This window comes from Capsicum annuum, chromosome 10, assembly GCF_002878395.1.
Source record: "Capsicum annuum cultivar UCD-10X-F1 chromosome 10, UCD10Xv1.1, whole genome shotgun sequence".
Classification (NCBI taxonomy): domain Eukaryota; kingdom Viridiplantae; phylum Streptophyta; class Magnoliopsida; order Solanales; family Solanaceae; genus Capsicum; species Capsicum annuum.
Window position 1 is genome coordinate 113,244,576 of NC_061120.1, and position 18,621 is coordinate 113,263,196.

General features: G+C 33.7%; 1 protein-coding gene across 1 annotated transcript in view; it reads left to right on the forward strand.

Moving 5' to 3' along the window:
* Positions 1-18,621, forward strand: part of LOC107845728 (coiled-coil domain-containing protein SCD2-like) — a 166,026-nt gene that overhangs the window by 60,818 nt on the left and 86,587 nt on the right. The window contains exons 14-16 of the mRNA XM_016690199.2: positions 8,725-8,788; positions 9,167-9,217; positions 10,209-10,249. Of these exons, the coding sequence (XP_016545685.2) occupies positions 8,725-8,788; positions 9,167-9,217; positions 10,209-10,249 (156 nt within the window). The remainder of the gene's footprint in view (positions 1-8,724; positions 8,789-9,166; positions 9,218-10,208; positions 10,250-18,621) is intronic.

An 18,621-nucleotide genomic window follows, 5' to 3' on the forward strand; every position in this document is an offset into this window, starting at 1 on the left:
AACCATGGCCACCAAGGCCTTTCAAATTCGTATTTGTCTGCTTGTCCATTAATACAATGCAACCATTTCAAAAGTGAGTCAAATTATGCAAATACTATATTTAAAATCGAAGTCATGAAAGGTAGATTGAGGTTATTACTATTATTAATCCAAAATCTAACAAATTGGGGAAAACTATGTTCCCCATTCCAAGTTCCAATAAGAGGGCACCCATTCCTTCCTAAAAACCATTTGTCAAATATGAATGATATATTCAAAGCATGTGAATACAATTCCAATAGTAAACAACTAAAAACCCTCAATCCAAATTTCAAACCTAATAATTTAATTCACATGAATAATGATTAAACATATGCCTTTACATAAAATCAAGTTTAGGATAAGAGACACGATTGAAAAACACATACATTTAGAAGACATCCAAAGTTTGAAGCTTGAAGAATGAATTCCTTCAAAATCCTAGTTTTATCTTGACTTGGGATTTAGAGAGGAAAGAGTAGTGTTTGATTTTGATAAATGATGTTAAAAGGGTCCTTTAGATGTTTTTAAGTCATGGGGAATAGTGTATAGGTAGGAAAATACCAAAGAACCTCTAATTAAAATGTGCAGGAAAATTTGGGCCAAGTTGTCACTGGTCAAGTGACGACTTGTAAGGTCTGACCATGAGTCGTTGCCTGAACTCATGACTTGAATGTAAAAATTTCCATCCTTCATATTATGACCATGAGTCACTCACCACAACTCGTTGTCTGACGTCACGACTCATGATGTCGACTCATAGTCAGGGCAGTACGTTTGGGCAACCTCACTGGTGAGACCACGAGTCTTACCTTGCACTCATGATGAGTGATAATGACTCATCACCTAAGTCATAGTCATGGTAGTGTTGGAAAAAACCGAGAAATTTCAGTGTCCAAAATCTAGAGTATTACGTTTAGTTGCATCTGGCAAAGAAGAGTCAGATGTATCACCAACCAAATTATCAAATTCTGCTCTAGTCAATTTCTTATTATGCTCCACTAGTGTATTAATTGTCTTGGAATCTCCTAATCTCATATCTGAGACTAGTTCCAAAGTATATTTTTCTTTGGTACATTAAAATACCCTCTAAACTATTGGTAAATTTAAGACCTAAGGAAAATCTAAGATCTCCCAAACCTTTAATCTTAAAGTTACTTAGAACCTGTTTAGCTTCTTCTGTCAACTTTATATTACTTTCTGTTGCAAGAAGATCATTCACGTATATGAGGATCACCATATTTCACTATCAGTCTTCTTGATCAAAAGAGATTAGTCTAGATGCCTTTTCTCAAAGCCTATTGCAACAAGAGTAGTAGATAACTTAACATTCATTGTCTAGAGGTTTGATTAAGTCTATAAAGTTACTTGAGAAATCTACTCATTTTAGTTATTCCTACACTATCAGATTGAAAACCCTAAGGTAATTGCCTATTGACTTCTTCTATTTATTCTCCTTGCAAAAAGGCATTAAAAACATTCCTCTGATGAACGTTTCATTTTTTTATAACAACAATTGTCAATATAGTTCTAACCGTCGCCATTGCTACATAGGAGAGAAATTTTTTTCGGTAGTCTAATCCCTTCTTCTGGTTGTAGTCCTTTGCTACCAACCTAGCCGTAAGCCTCTTAACTTGTCTATCAACTTTATATTTTATCTCTTACAACCATTTACAACCTATATCTCTCTTTTCAGGTGGCAATTCAACAAGTTCCCTTATGTTGTGTTCTTCTAGAGCATTGATATCTTCTTGCATGGCTTGCACCTATTTGTCACCATGCATAACCTGATAATATGTATTACATTCAACTTTTGTGGATGAATTGGCAATGTAACATCGATAGTTATTTGAGAGACAATTATAATCAACACTGTTTATATTAGAATACAAGAAACTAGACTGTTTGTCCTCCTTGGAGATAACAAAATCCCTTTTCCAAAGTAGGGCTTTACTTGCTCTAGTTGATCTTCTTTGGACTGGCTGTAAAATCTCTCTTGCACCTGTAACCTCTGGTACAACTACTTCAAAATAAAGTGTTGCAAGAACTTGTGTATTATTTGACAAATCACTATTATTTTCATGTAAAAAAGACCTAGAAATTGGATTTTCCTGCACAGACAAGGCATCAGGTTCATTATCCAAGGTTGAAACCACATACGTTGGACTTATTCCTCCATTATGCAGCAAAACACCCGTATGATTAGTCTGAAATAGGAAAATATTTTCATTGACAACCCTATCTCTAGTAATACATAATGTATGATTCTCAAGATCATACAACTTGTATCCCTTTTGTGTGGTCACATAACTTATCAAGACCAATTTAGTAGATTTAGGACCAAACTTGTCAGGCTTTGGAAGAGTTCTGACATGACATAAACACCATATCACTCTTATATATGATATACCTGGTTGCTTTCCAAATAGTACTTCAAAAGTAGACACATTATGTCGAACAATCATGGGAACTATATTAATGATATGTACTACTACTAGAATACATTCTCCCTAGAATCTTATTGGTAAATACCTTTAAATCTGATTACTCTAGCTGTCTCTAAAATATGCCTATATTTTCTTTCTACCATACCATTCTACTGAGGAGTATGTGAATAAGAGCTTTGATGCAGTATTTCATGAGTTTTTAACTACTCATCATATGAAGAGTGGAAAAATTCTTCTCCATCTTCTGATCTAAAAGCTTTTACCGTTAATCCAAATAAATCTTTAACATTAAAATAAACTATTTTAGAATAGTTGAAACATAATTTTAAGATGCATTAAATAGATTCATGTCCATCTAAAAAGATCATGAACAAGAGTAAGAAAAAAGTTCATGTTATTATATGTAGCAGTCTTATGTGGTACCCATACATCCAAATGAATCAAGTCAAAACATCTAGTACTTTTGTTATTACTGGTAGAAAAAGAAGTCTAATTTGTTTGTCTAAAGGACATACATCACATTGAGGTAAATCAAAACTCTTTTTGATTTTAAGTATGCTTATTTTCCTAATTACACTCATGCGTATATGCCCTATCTTTTATACCATATATTAGCACTAATACATTCTTTATCAACCATCAAAGACTTTGTTCCCAGTGGTTGATGTTGTTATTTTTTCCTTAGCATATACAACCCTTCTTTATCTTCATAAAACCTCTTTACTTCCTAGTGAAGAGAACTCGATGGAGGAAAAAATCAGGAAAAAATAAAGCACATCAATTCAATTCTCTCGTTAGTTTAAATACTGATAGAAGATTGAACTTAAATTCTGGCATACAAAATATATTTGTAATAACATCGACTCCTATTAATTGAAACATTATATTTTCTAAACCTTTGTGGTTCTAGTTAGAAATACAAAATGCCTAATATCTATTAAATTTTGGTAGTTTATTTTCAACAACTACAGTTTATTCTAAGAATGTCTATTTTTTCCTTTCTGATAAGTATACGACACGATCCGAACTAGGGCCTTGTCGTAATGGACATTCCAAGGCCAACCAGGACTGGAGACCACCCCCATTACCCAACCTAACCAACCTACGCATATCTTGAGTTGGATGAATTCCGAACGTATAGCAAGATACCGTTATTGTGAAATCCAAAACTCTGGGATAGATCTATGACCGTGACCACCCAAACGAGTCCAACCGTCCGATACCGACCGACAACCATAACCAAACCAAAACATAATCCAAAATCATAACTATATAAGTTCCAATATAATTATATACTTCTAAAATAAAAGAGGATGGAACAATGAGAAATTTAGTCCAACTATATCAGCCCCAATGCCAATGCCAATACTAAGGCTGTCACCAATACTGATCCTTCCCATACCAACCCATAGTAGTTCCACAAAAGTTTCTAACAAAAAAAAAACCAATATCCGATTGGGATATGCCCCCAACCATGGCCAAAACCAATGTCCATAAATAAACTAAGTTGCGTAAAAACATCCATGAATATGAAATAGAGCCTTCTAGAATATGAAATCTCACCACTTCAATCCACTAGTTGATCTTGAATTCGAGCACTATGCAGGAGGAGTAGAATAGCTGGTCCTTGTATCACGTGGGGATACAGCCGCCCGAGGAAAGGTTAGGGGGTGAACTCTAGAAAGTACTCAGGATAAGGATAAAATAATGCCACCCAGTAAAACCAAGTAAACCAACCACATGCATACAAACCATACATACATATATATATATATATATAAATATAACCATGCCGAAAAATGAAATAGAGTTTAGCATGTCTTTAAAACCATTAGCCTAGGCATGTGTAGCTTAACCATCCTAGAACCACCCACGGGCTATATGGGTTTAGTGTAACCCCCTGAACGGGCCTGGATGCGTGTAACCGCACGAACTGGAGATACTATAAGAGTAGGAGATTCCTAATTACCTTTCGCTCTCCATGATACATATGTACAGTGTACTTAGAGTATTCCCATGTACCTCATAGTATCATAAATGGCTACTATGATCAACCTCTCATATTTGCAAATATGAGTTTTCATTGTCTGTCTATTGGACTCGCACCTTCATGGTTAGCTATCACACCTCGCCATTATTTCCCAATTAAAATTATTTCCAACCAACCAATCCATTATTCCATTTATTATTAACCAAGGCTATTAATAGTGGTTTCGTCATACCTACTATAACTTGCAAGTATTGTCCTTAGCCAAACCTTAAGAGGTTAAGGGATTCCTGTGTATCCATTTTCCAAGTTAACTTGGGGGAGTCCCATGTACCCCACAAGTGTTTCATTATTATGATTTCTTGTAGGAATCTCGTGTACCCTGTAAGTTGCTCATTACCATGTTTAATTGGGGGATCCCATTGTACCCCACAAAGAGTTTGATTAATCATAACCATGACCACCAAACCATTTCATTTAATCATTCCAAACTATTTAAACTATTTATACCATTTAGGGTTCCATTACCAAACCATACTATGCAATAGTTCTATTAAAAGTCCAATAATATAGTAAAAGCATTATCATAGGCATTTCATAAAAAATGTTGGGGACATAGTGTTTCCAAAACCAAATCCAAGTACCAATTAACCATTCTCATACAACCAATTATCCAAACCACCATTAAAGCATGCAAAAACATAATTAAAACATGAAAAAACCACAATCAAGCATTTAATACCAAAACCCCAACATATTTTGAAAATCTCAAAATCATACAATAATTATACTATGAAAATATTGTATAAAATATGTCTTTAGTTGGAACTAACAATGAGGGAGAAGTATCTAGCCTTAAATTGAGAAGATGATAGAGAGAAATCACCAACACAAGCCCTAATTTGATCACCTTAGTAAAACCCTAACCTTCCTTTAGATCCAACTTAACTAGTCTTACCCTTCAATACGAGTGTATCCACCACTCGTATCCTAGACCTTCCTTAGGCCCTCACACTGGTCAACATACGAGCACGCAAGCCAAATCGTATCTGAGGATATGACTAGTACCCTCAACCCATGCCTATAATGGAACCAAGAGGAGTTGAGAATGTCCAACATATGAGTGGGACAATACAACTCGTACCCTATCTCACAACCCATAGTGAGCCACTTCTACTCAGATCCAAGTTACTTTACTAAGTCTCAGATTAAGTGAGGAAAAACCTAACCATACGACCTGTATTTGACCATACGACTCATACCAACCCAAGTCGTATCCATTCTAGAAATCAATACAACCGACCAACCATCACTGGTTAGTGTATAATTAACCTTACCAATCGTACCCTAGTATACGACCTGTACCCCTAGTCGAACCTTGACCAAAATCCAGAAATCCAAGAAATTTTCTAAGGGTCCCAAACCCAGGGTGTTTCAGTATAATCCTTTTTTTCTTTTCTAGAAAACCAAAAAACTAATACAGTATTGTTTTTTATATTAGAGTAATTAACTATCACAAGTGACTGAATCAATAGTTTTCAGGATGCATAATAATATGACATTTTATTTTTGTTTTCATTTTTTTTCCTTTTTTCTTTTATTTATTTAGGGGAAAAATATTTAGCGAAGTTCCATTGGTCGATTAGTTTTATAGGACCATCCATAATAGATAAATACCAAATTAAGCAGTATTAATTGCGAACTTGTCTTACAATGTATTATAGTAAGCTTTTTATTCTTGTGATAAAACCTTGTATGTAGAGGCGGATCCAGAATTTTAAACTTGTAGGTTCGTAGTAAAATAAATAAAATATATAATAAATTAATATTTTTTGAAAAAATTTCCTTTTTAGTTGATTTTGTTAGTTTTATTAGAAAAAAAGAGGAAAAAATATGTAGAAACGCTACATGTTTTAGAATTAAATTTGTTTTCAAAGAGCTAGCCTTACATTTAATTGGATTCACATAGGCCGTAGGCGTTATATATAGCTCTTAAAGTAATTTTCTCTAGAATTATCGAATCTACCGTAGCAGGAGGGGATTCCCGAGAACCCCCATCATCTGCTATAAATATGCACCTGTTTGTCTGTAAGATGCTAAAGCTTTATAGCTCATTACCAAAGACCGATTAGAGTGTTACAACAACAACTACATTACATCGTGTATTCCTATAAAGTAGGGTCTGAGGAGGATAAAGTATACACAGTCCATACCACTAACTTAAATAAAGTAGAAAGATTGTTTTTGATAAATCTTTAGCTCATGATAGATAATAGTATAACAAAAAAAATATAAAAATAAATAACAAAATGGGATAATAAACCATTAGATAATAAAAGAAATAAGACACCGATAAAGTTATACTTTAAACTATCTATTTGAGATCACAAATATCATCAGAATACTACAAACAAAAAACTATAAGAAACTACAAACGCAGATACAAACAAAGTACTCTTCCATATAATTACGGATACACTCTTACCCCCTGACCCTCTACCCTAATTTTCTTCCTCTACACCTTTCTATTAAGGGTCATGTCCTCCGTAAGATGTAACCGCTCCATGTCTTGCCTAATCACCTCCCATCAATATTTCTTCAGCCTACCATTACCTTGCATAAAACCATCCATAACTAGTCTCTCACACCTCCGTATTAGAGAAGTCGTGCACCTTCTCATCATATGCCCAAACCATTACAACCTTACTTCTTTCATCCTTTCTTTCACCAAAGACAGTACCATATTCTCTCGAATAATCTTATTTATATTTCTATCTCTTTTGGTAAGTCCATACATCTATCTTAACATCCTCATCTCCGCTACCTGTAACTTTTAGACATGAGAGTTCTTAACTAGCCAACACTCTACTCTATAAAATATAGCCGATCGGAATGCCACTTTTTAGATCTTACCTTTAAGCTTAGAAGGTACCTTCTTATCACACAAGACTCCTGAAGCGAGCCTCCACTTTAACCACGATACACCAATATAGTGTGTGACATACTTGTCAATCTCCCTATTTCCCTGAATCATAGTCCTAAGATACTCTAAACTATCCCTCTTTCAAATGTCCTGAGAATCCAGCTCCACTACCACATCAACCTCATACGTCGAATCACCGAACTTACATTCTAAATACTTCTTCTTAGTTCTGCTCAACCTAAACCCTTTAGACTTTAAGGTCTTTCGCCAAACCTCCAACTTATCATTAAATCCTTCTCAAGTCTTATAAAATTGTACAACATTATCAATAAATAACATACACTAAGACACCTCCCCTTGAATATGTCGTGTTGAAACATTCATCACTAAGACAAATAAAAATAAGATAAGAGACGATACCTGATGTAACCATGTCAAAATAGAAAAGTTCTCCGAATCTCCTTTTACTATCCTTACATGAGTCTTTGGTCAATCGTACCTGTCCTAAATTGACCTAGTGCATGCCACGGGTACAATCTAGCCTCTAAGCACATTTGTAGAATCTCCCTAGGGACTTATCATATGCCTTCTCGAAATCGATGAAAACCATATGTAAGTCCATTTTCCTTTCCCTAAAATGCCCTACTAACCTCCGCACGTGGTGAATGACCTTAGTAGTCTAGCGGCATAACATAAAACTAAACTGATTCTTCAAAGTAGTCATGATCCTCCTCAACCTCAACTCTACCATCCTTTCCCAGACCTTCATAGTATCGCTCAATAATTTGATACCTTTATAGTTGTTGCAACTTTGAATATCCTCCTTGTTCTAATATAATGAAATCATCATACTCCATATTCAAGCTTCGATCATCTTTGCTATCCTAAAAATGATGTTAAACAATGTTGTCAGCCTTTTCATACCTGCCCTACCAGTGCTCTTTCAAAAATCCACCTGAATCTCATCTGGCTCAATTGCCCGATCCCTCAATATTCTACGAATAGCACCTTTGACCTCCTCAACCTTGATACGCTGACATTAATTGTAATCACGACATCTCTCTGAGTGCTTCAAATCCCCAAAATGAAATCTTTATCCCCCTCATCGTTCAAAAGTCTATAGAAATAGGATTGCCAACGCCTCTTAATGTAGGCATCCTCCACCAACACTTTTCTATCCTCCCCTGATGCACTTTATTTGGTCTTCTTTCCGGAATGAATAGTGTTTGATGACAGATAATCATGTTCAGTTATTATAAAAATGGTGTGGAAGAGGTACAAAGTTGTAATAAGTGTGGTAGGATTGTACAAAATCTATATTGATTTAGTTTTCTTTTCCCCTTTTAAAGGTAGATGGAGCAGTAGCCCTAGCAATTGCCCAAAAAAGGCGGCCAACTATATTGAGAGCTACAGGTAACAAAATTGATATTCATATTTAACTGAATTTGTCTTGTAAACATTTATCCCATGTTAATTTATATTCTTGAAATTGATTAAATTCACCAAATATATGTTGAAACCTATATCTTGTTTATCTTAACATCTATGCTGGAGTTCGTACAATTCCAAAGATATATGGACTTCATAATTACAAGAATTTTTTGTCAATATATATGATGCTGCTTTTTGGATTGGGTTAACATGTTTGAGAGGTATATTATGTTATACGTACATTTTATCGTAGAGTTAAGATTTAGAGCTACTGAAATCTTTTTTTTTTTCAGTCTCCCCATTGAATTCTTAACTATACATCAATATAATGACCTGAAAATAAATATTTTATGGCTGCAGATGACATGATCAGACTACCAATTGAAGGCCAAAATTTTTCAGAATCATGTGGTGAGTTTATTAAGTCAATGACTCAGTGTCATTTGTCAAGTCATATAGCTAGCTCACAGTGAAACCCTTTAATTAATTTAATTTGTAAAATTGAATCCTTTCTATTTCTTATTTCAGTTGAAGAGATATGACTTCCTTTTTAGTAAATTTACATGACATCCTTCATTTTGTTTACATATAACACTGAAAATTCTTAATTAATCATTGTAACAATAAGTGCATAGCTCAACTAGAAGGCATGAACGAGCTCTTAAAATTTCATCACTGGTCATTGCTTTAAATGTAATATGAGCTGGCTTAACCTATTTCCTAGATATTACTCAAAAAGCCATTTATTTGAGTGCTTCTAATTCACGAAGTTTATTAAGTCTAATTACAAACTTTCTCTCCAGAAATTTAAGAATCCATTAATATCATAATTATATTTCTTACATTCAAAATTTCAGTATATAAGATTCATCTCAATGCATAAGATTATTGTGTAGGTAAAGTCGTTATATACATTTTTCCCTTTTAACCATAAAAATAATATTATCTACCACAATCTTCGTTCTTGCAATTTACATATGTGAAAGAGAGGAAGAGAGTTAATACATCTAGCTAGTATTGAACGCATATGTAGTTCCATCTCATTAAATAATATTATATTTGAATATAAAAAATAAGAAACACTTATAAGTAAAATGTTTCAAAACTTTAAGGGAGTTTGGAATTTTCTGACCAAAGTTAGAACTGTATTTCTATAATTTATTTTATAATTATAGTTAATAACAAGTTTGATTAAGTTAATTGAATTCAAGTTTTTAAACTTTAAAATGGACAAATATCAAACATTTAAATATGTAGTTTAGAAAATGGAGAAAAAGTTTTATACTATATTTTCTTGAGTGATCAATTAATGTTAGCATTACAACTTCCTTTCTTCCTGATGCTATTCAATTTTTTAATAAGGAAACAACACCTCGTATTACTAATATTGTCTATACCACAGAATTGAGTACAGAGGAATCAGAAGATGTGCAATTTAAGCAGGTATTTGCCTCTTCGATTAATTCTTAAAATTGACTTTGCCTCTCTTCCTCCTTTCCTCTTCTATTTCTTTACCCATCAGGGATTATTCTGTTGAATTTAAGGCAAGAGGATTTTTTCTATTTTAGTATATTTTATAAACAACGAAAGGGTATTTATATCAGTGAACCCTAACTAATTAAGAAAATATAATTACTTTAAATAAATAAAATATTCCATTCCTATAATTCTTCTAGAAAAAAAAATATAAACTCTCCTAAATTTATGATAATTAATCAACACAAATGACACTCACCTCATGTTGGAGTAAAGATGTCGTACATGCTCAACATGGAATCAAAATATACGAAATTATTTATGTCGAGACCTTGAAGTACATGAGGTTGGTGCTTTTTTGACGTATATGAAGGGAACTCAAAGTGTCACTAGTAACTTTCTCTTTGATGAAGTGTCAATTAATTTTAGCATATTTTGTCTAGTTATGTTGAACAGGATTCTGATCTCAGCTAATTTAAGCTTTGCATAAGAAAAGTTTTTCCTTTTCAAACAATCTCAGTTCTTCCATTAATTTTTGTAGCTAAAGAAGCTGCAAAACACCCAACGACATAGCTCTATATTTTCCTTCAACACTTGATCTTGAAATCACATTTTGCTTCTTACTTCTCCGAGTAACTAGATACCTTCCTATGAGTGTACACTAATTGGATTCAATTTTTTTATCATTAAAAGATTCATCCCAATCCGTGTTGCGTTTGTAAAAGCTTCTATCTAGAGGTGATCATATTTAGAAAAAGTCAAACATTTCTTTAGAGTAAATTTCAGATGCCACAAAATATATGAAAGATAGATGGAATATGAGAATCTTAAGGATCATACATGAAAAAACTCACCAAACATACAAAATAGATTTATCTAGTATAGTGTGAGAGAGATAAACGAGTCTTCCTACTAATATCAAAAATCTCTTTGATATGATCCTTTAACCCTTATTTATAATGTTTGATTTCTTTCAATAAGTAAGTATATTGGCTTATAATCTTTCATCCAAGTTTATTTTAAGAGATCTAGAATATAACTTTTAGAGAAATAAAGATTCCACCTTTTTATCTAAGAACCTCAATTATCAAGAAATGCTTCAACTTACATAGATCTTTTCTCTTGAATCTTATGCTAACAATTTTTTCCAATTGGATCATTTCCTCTTTGTCATCTGTTATTATTATTATGTCATCAATCTAAAGGATGATATGGGTAATTTATCTTTTGGATGTCCTATGAAGAGGGTGCAATCGACATTGCTTTGTTGGTAACATAATAAGATCATCACATTGGAGAATCTATCAAACTAGCTCTAGGGGATTGATTCAGTCTGCACGCCTTTTCCTAATTTTTCAATATAATCTAATTTTCTCAAAGTTTCTATATGAATGCATTTCTTTCATCCGCTATTGAAATTTCAATAACTTTATTCATAATCAATTTAATAGTTTGAAATAATCTTCAATGTCAATTGTAGAATAGGTTTTTTGATCTGTTTCCCTACAACGTTGCCTACTTCATTAGTTCTTTTTTAGAGATTCATTAAGAATGTTGGTTCTTATAATTCTTTGGTCATTATTTTTTTTGGTGTGAATTGTTACTTGTACAATATTTGTCAATCATCAAAATATCATATTATCTTGAATGTAGATTTAGAGATAAAATAGTTCAACAAATATTTTCTTTTCGATGAAGGCAAACCCATAACAACTTCATACTTTTTCATGTACACTATGTTAGGATCATCAGTCTTCACATATTCTTTATGTGAATTCTTCCCCTAGCAAACAATTTCTATGTTGGTAATCTTGCTCCTAAGAACCAATTCCATTGTTATTTTTGCACTCCATCTCTATGTTGAAAGAAATTTTGACCTTTTTGAGAAACTAAACTTATTTTCGTCAAAATAATCTATGAAAGATGTTAAGCTTTCTTCAGTTCATTCAAACTGTAGCAAGATGTTATGTTGTTTCGGGTACACAATCTGTATTATGTCAAAATAACTCAACACAAGTTCAAGATTAAATCAAGAACACTTATGAAGTTTTCCAACACCTTCAACACAAGTTCAATATGAACTATCAAAGAAGTGTGTTATTTGATAAGCAAAGTCTTCCGAATTAACGGAGTGTCCTTAAAAAAATAATTCCCCAGTGCCCGAGGTTGCAGAATTTTTCTCCCAGGATTAAATGGCTTCACTATCAGAATGTTGCGGTACCTCAAACCTTCTGATTTTCTTCGAACTCACTCAATGGGAGATGATCACAAAGAGTTTTTAGAAGTAGAAAAGTAATTTTCACTGTAGAATTTTTTCATCCTAAACCTGTGGAAAATTATAGGTTTATATATCCATGAAGTGCCCCTTCGGAAAGGAGGTAATGGTTCATTCGGAAAGGTGTATCTTTTGAAACAGTCATGTCTGTCAATTCGAATCATTATGTCTTTTTCTGAACTGTCACAACCATCTGAATAGTCATCCTTTTTCCAAAATAGTGTGTCTTTTTCTCGAAGGGTTGTGTCCCTTTATTTTTCATTCACACCAATTGAACCCAACAATCCCCCACATGAATGGGGAATGAATATTCTTTATAAAACTTTATGGACAAGTATGTGATCAGCAAGTAAAGACTGATTGCATCTGGATAAGTGGGTTTCCATTTGAACTTTTCATAGTGAACATCTATCGGATGCACTCGATCAATCGGTAGATTTGATATCTTTGAACCGTCGAGCTTTAATGTTCGCCTAGAAAACACATGTCACACAACCAACCTTTTACCGTTTATGGTTCTTACGATTTTGTTTATTTTAGCCATGAACACATCCCGGTTTCATGAGAGCTTAGAGAATAGGCCTTTACTAACATTCGCCTTGAAACGGATTCCACTTCGCCCTCACATAGGTGATTTTTAAATGTTCAATCCTATAAATTAAACTATTTGATCATTAAAGGGCTTCACACCATAAGTCTTATCCTTGTTTACTAAACATTGTCTACATCATGAGAATGGATTGGGTCTATTGACAATGTTGAACCTGTCAGACATAACTTTGTTTGATCTCCTTGAACCTATCTCTTGGGATCTCCAGTCTGCTAGGTAGAGTTACCGCCATGCTGACTTGTCAAAGTCGTAAATCCATTTTCTTAGATATTCTCTTAACTCTCTCTCTAAATAGGCCTTTTGTAAGTGGATCAACCATTATCCTTTGACTTTACATAGTCAACAGTGTAATTTGAGAGAAGTTCTCTAACAGTATTATGTCTCCATGTTATGTGACGAGATTTATCGTTGTACATCAAGCTCCCTGACCTACCTATTGTTGCTTGACTATCATAGTGTATACATATTGGTGCCAATGGTTTGGGCCAATAAGGAATATCTTCCAAGAAGTTTCGGAGCTATTATGCTTCTTCATTGGCTTTATCTAAAGCAATAAATTCTGATTCCATTATAGAGTGAGCAATACATATTTGTTTGGACGATTTCCAAGAGACTGCTCCTTCACCTATAGTAAATACATATCAACTTATGGATTTTACTTCATTCGATCCGGTGATCTAATTTGCATCACTATATCTTTCAAGTACTGCTGGATATTTACTATAATGTAAAGCATAGTTTTGAGTGTATTTAAGATACCCTAAAACTCTTTTAATTTACATCTAATAAGTTTTATTGGGATTACTCGTGTACTGACTCAACTTACTAATAGCATATACTATGTTTGGTCGTGTACAATTCATTATATATATTAAACATCTCAACACTCTTGTGTAGTCCAATTGTGAGTCACTTTCACCTTCATTCTTTTGAAGTGCAAAGCTCACGTCTAATGGAGTCTTAGCAATACCAAATTCCAATACTTAAATTTGTCAAGTACCTTTTTGATGTAATGAGACCGTGGCAATGACAACCCTTGTGGAGTTCTATGGATTCTTATTCCTAAGATCACATCCGCAACTCTAAGATCTTTCATATTAAACTTGCTCCCGAGTATTCGTTTCATAGCATTTATGTTAGAATTATCTCTACTGATGATCAACATATCATCCACATACAAACAATAATGACTTGGTGATTTGGAGTGTCTTTAATGTAAACACATTTATCACATTCATTTATCTTGAACCTGTTTGCCAACATGGTTTGGTCAAACTTCGTATGTTACTATTTAGGTACTTGTTTTAGTCCATAGAGTGACTTAACCAGTTTGCACACATTTTTTATTTACCAGGAACCACAAAACCCTCTGGTTGTTCCATGTAAATTTCTTCCTCCAATTCTCTATTTAGGAATGTTGTTTTTATATCCATTTGATGGATTTCAAGACCATATAACTCCGGCAAGGCAATTAACATCAGAATTGACATTGTCTTTATTACTGGCAAGTATGTGTCAAAGTAATCAAGACCTTCTTTCTATTTGAAGCCTTTTACTATAAGTCTTGCCTTGTATTTGTCAATAGTACCATCCACTTTTATTTTCCTTTCGACGATTCATTTTGAACCTAAAGATTTATTTTTTGGAGGAAGATCAACCAAATCCCACGCATGGTTTCTTATTATTGATCAATCTCATTATTGACTCCCTCTTTCCAAAAGGATGAGTCTGACAACGACATCGCTTCTTTAAATGATTGAGGCTCATTTTCAAAGAGAAATATTACAAAATTCGATCTAAACGAAGTTGACGTTCTTTGACGTGTACTACGTCTAGGATTCTCATCATTATGTACATCCTCTCTTGGTCCATCTCGAGGTCATTTAGAACCCGCACTAGACAGTTCATGTCTAATTTTATATGGATAAATATGTTCAAAGAATTCAGCATTGTCTGATTCGATTATCATATTTTTATTGATATCCGAATGTTCGGATGAATGAACCAAAAACAAACATGTTTTACTACTTTTAGCATATCCTATGAATACGCAGTCCATCATCTTAGGTCCCATCTTTACCCTTTTAGGAATAGGAACTTGGGCCTTCTCTAGACACTCTCACATTTTGAATATTTCAAGTTGGGTTTTCCTCCTTTTTATTTTTTATATGGAATTGATTGTGTCTTACTATGAGGCACTCTACTGAGTACTCGATTGGCTGAAAGGATAGCCTTCCCCCACAAGTTTTGCGGTAAACCTAAACTTATTAGTAAGGCATTCATCATTTCCTTCAAGGTTCAGTTTTTTCTTTTGCAATTCCATTAGACTGAGGTGAATACAAGGATATTTTGATGGACAATTTCATTCTTTACACATATTTCCGCAAAGGGAGATTTATATTCTCCACCCCTATCACTTTTTATAGCTTTGATTTTTTTCTCTAACTGATTTTCAAATTCTGTTTTGTATTACCGAAATGTATCTATTGCTTCATCCTTACTGTTTAACAAATAGATATAGTAATATCTAGTGCAATCGTCAATAAGAGTTATAAAATACTTTTTTTCACCACGAGATGATATTGGCTTCATATCACAAATGTCATTATATATTAAGTCTAAGGGATTAGAATTCCTTTCAATGGACTTATGCGTATTCTTAGCATACTTTGATTCCATAAACGTTTGACATTTTTATTTATTGCACTTAAAGCTTCACAAAACTTCTAAGTTAATCAGTTTTCTCAAAGTTTTAAAATTGACATGTCCTAATCGTTCATGCCACAAATCATTACACTCAAGTAAGTAAGAAGAAATAAAACTTTTATTAATTTCAATAGTCATTACATTCATCTTATTAGGCCCTCAGTGAGATAGTATTTTCCTACGTACACTTTTCCTTTGCTAATTACAATTTTTTCGAAAGCAGCTACACATTTGAATTCGTTTATGTCAAGAAGTGGTACAAAAATCAAGTTCTTTCTTAACTCCGATACATACAAGACATTGTTGAGAGTCAACACTTTGCGTGAAGTCATTTTCAAGCATACTTTTCCTGTTCCTTCAACTTTTGCAGTTGTGGAGTTTGCCATGTAAATCTTTTCTTCGCCTTGAGCTGGAGTAAACGTAAAAAACAACTCCTTATTTGTACAAACGTGGCGAGTGGCATGCACCGAAATCGATCCACCATTCTCGATAAATTTCCACCAAGTTGCATTCAGACAACACGACCAAAGATCATCCATTTTTTTCTTGGATTCAGCCATATTTGTTTGGTCCTTCCTTTTGCCTTTCTTTGGGACACAACAATCTGTTGACTTGTGGCCAATCTTGCCACAATTAAAGCATTTCCCCATGAATTTTTTCTTAAGTTGATTGCTTTCTTGTCCAACTTTCTTTCGCTTTTTTGAGTTGTTGTGGTCTTCTTCTACAATGTTTGCCCTATTCATTGCAGAATTTCCTTTCGATTTTCTTTTCGCGGCTTTGTTGTCTTCTTCGATGCGCACTCTCACTATGAGGTCTTTGACTTTCATCTTTTTTCGTTTATGTTTCAAGTAGTTTTTGAAGTCCTTCCACATAGGTGGTAACTTCTCTATTATTGCCGTGACTTGAAACGCCTCATTCACAACAAACCTACAATAAAGTTTATGTGAAATTAAGAACATTTTTAATATGTTCAAACAAGGTATTTACCAAATTCATACCTTCCGCAAGGAGACCGTGGATGATAACTTGTAGTTTCTTTACTCGGGATAAACAAACTTGCTATCAATTATTTATACTCAAGGAATTTTGCAACAAAGAACTTTTTGGTTTCAACATCCTCAGTATTGTATTTTCTTTCTAGCGCACCCCACAACTCTTTTGCCATCTTCATTCCACTATACACGTTGTATAGGTCATCTTGGAGGCCACCATAATTCCTGCATAGAAAATCAGAGTATTTTCACACCTCTATAATGACAAATTGCTTCTGGTTAGAAGTTTTCTCGGGAAACTCTGGAGAAATCTTTGAAGACATAACGTGGCAAGGTAGAAGAACATCTTTTGTTGTCATCTTTTAAAATCAACACCTGTGAATTTTTTGGGTTTGTCCGTTGGTGCCATTTCCTGCGGAGCACTCGTACGACTCGTTGTGGCAACATTAGTTTCTGCCACAGTCGTTGCAGCATCATTCATATCACTGTCAGTAGTCATTTTCCTATCACAAAACGACAGTAAATTTTAGTATATCAAAATACTACCTATATAGTTGTAGCAATTTAAACACCCCTTGTTTCTAGTTTAACGATGAAGTTTTTATAACTTTCAATCGCTAACCGAATGATCTTTAACTTGTGATGAAGTTTTTATGTCTTCAAATCACTTGTTCAGTTCAAACGGAGCAGAAAGCTTAAAGCTTTAATCTCCAGAAACCAAAACAATACAGATTATATATATAAAAAAACTTTAGTGAAAAGAAAATTTCACCAAACATGCAAATTTTTTTTCCTCCAATTATTTCCTTAAGATTGTTGTTTCGGGTACACAATGTGTATTATGTCAAAACAACTTCAACACAAGTTCAAGATTAAATCAAGAACACTTATGAAGTTTTCCAACACCTTCAACACAAGTTCAATATGAATTATCGATGAAGTGTGTTATTTTATTTTAAAGAAAAAGATGAAGCAGAATAAGCCAAGTTCTCTGAATTCACGGAGTGTCCTTAAAGAAATAATTTCCCTCAAGTATCTGAGGTTGCGGAATTTTCCTCTCAGGATAAAATAGCTTCACAAGCAGAATGTAGCGGTACCTCAAACCTTCTGATTTTCTTCGAACTCACTCAACAACAGATGATCACAATGAGTTTTTAAAAGTAGAAAAGTCATTTTTAATGCAAAATTTTTTTATCCTAAACCTATGAAAAAATACAGGTTTATATAGCTATCAAGTGCCTTTCCGGAAAGGAGACAATGGTTCATTCGGAAAGGTGTATCCTTTGGAACAGTCATGTCTGTCCATTCGAATTATTGTGTCTTTTTCTGAACAGTCACAACCGTCTGAACAATCCTCCTTTTTCCGAAACAGTATGTCTTTTCCTCGAAGGGTTGTGTCTCTCTATTTTCCATTCACACCAATTGCAACCAACATGTTAAGATTGCTTTAATCTAGTAGACTACAATAATGTTTGAAAAACTTGTATCAGCCTATACATGCCTTACTTTTCATTCGGTGCATTTGACAAGAGGCCTAGGTTTGCTTTACTAATTAAGATTTGAAAGCTCAGAATCAGTTGTCGGAGCTCTCCTTTCACTCATTGTATTTCTTTATATAGCTGTAGCAGAAAACTTAACCAGATCTATGTGTGTGTCCAAGAAACATCTCTTCGACTTTCATAATAAGTAGGTTCTTTCTTTTATAATATATAATTAAGTGTTACACACCTTGCACAGTTGCAATTTTCTTCTTCTT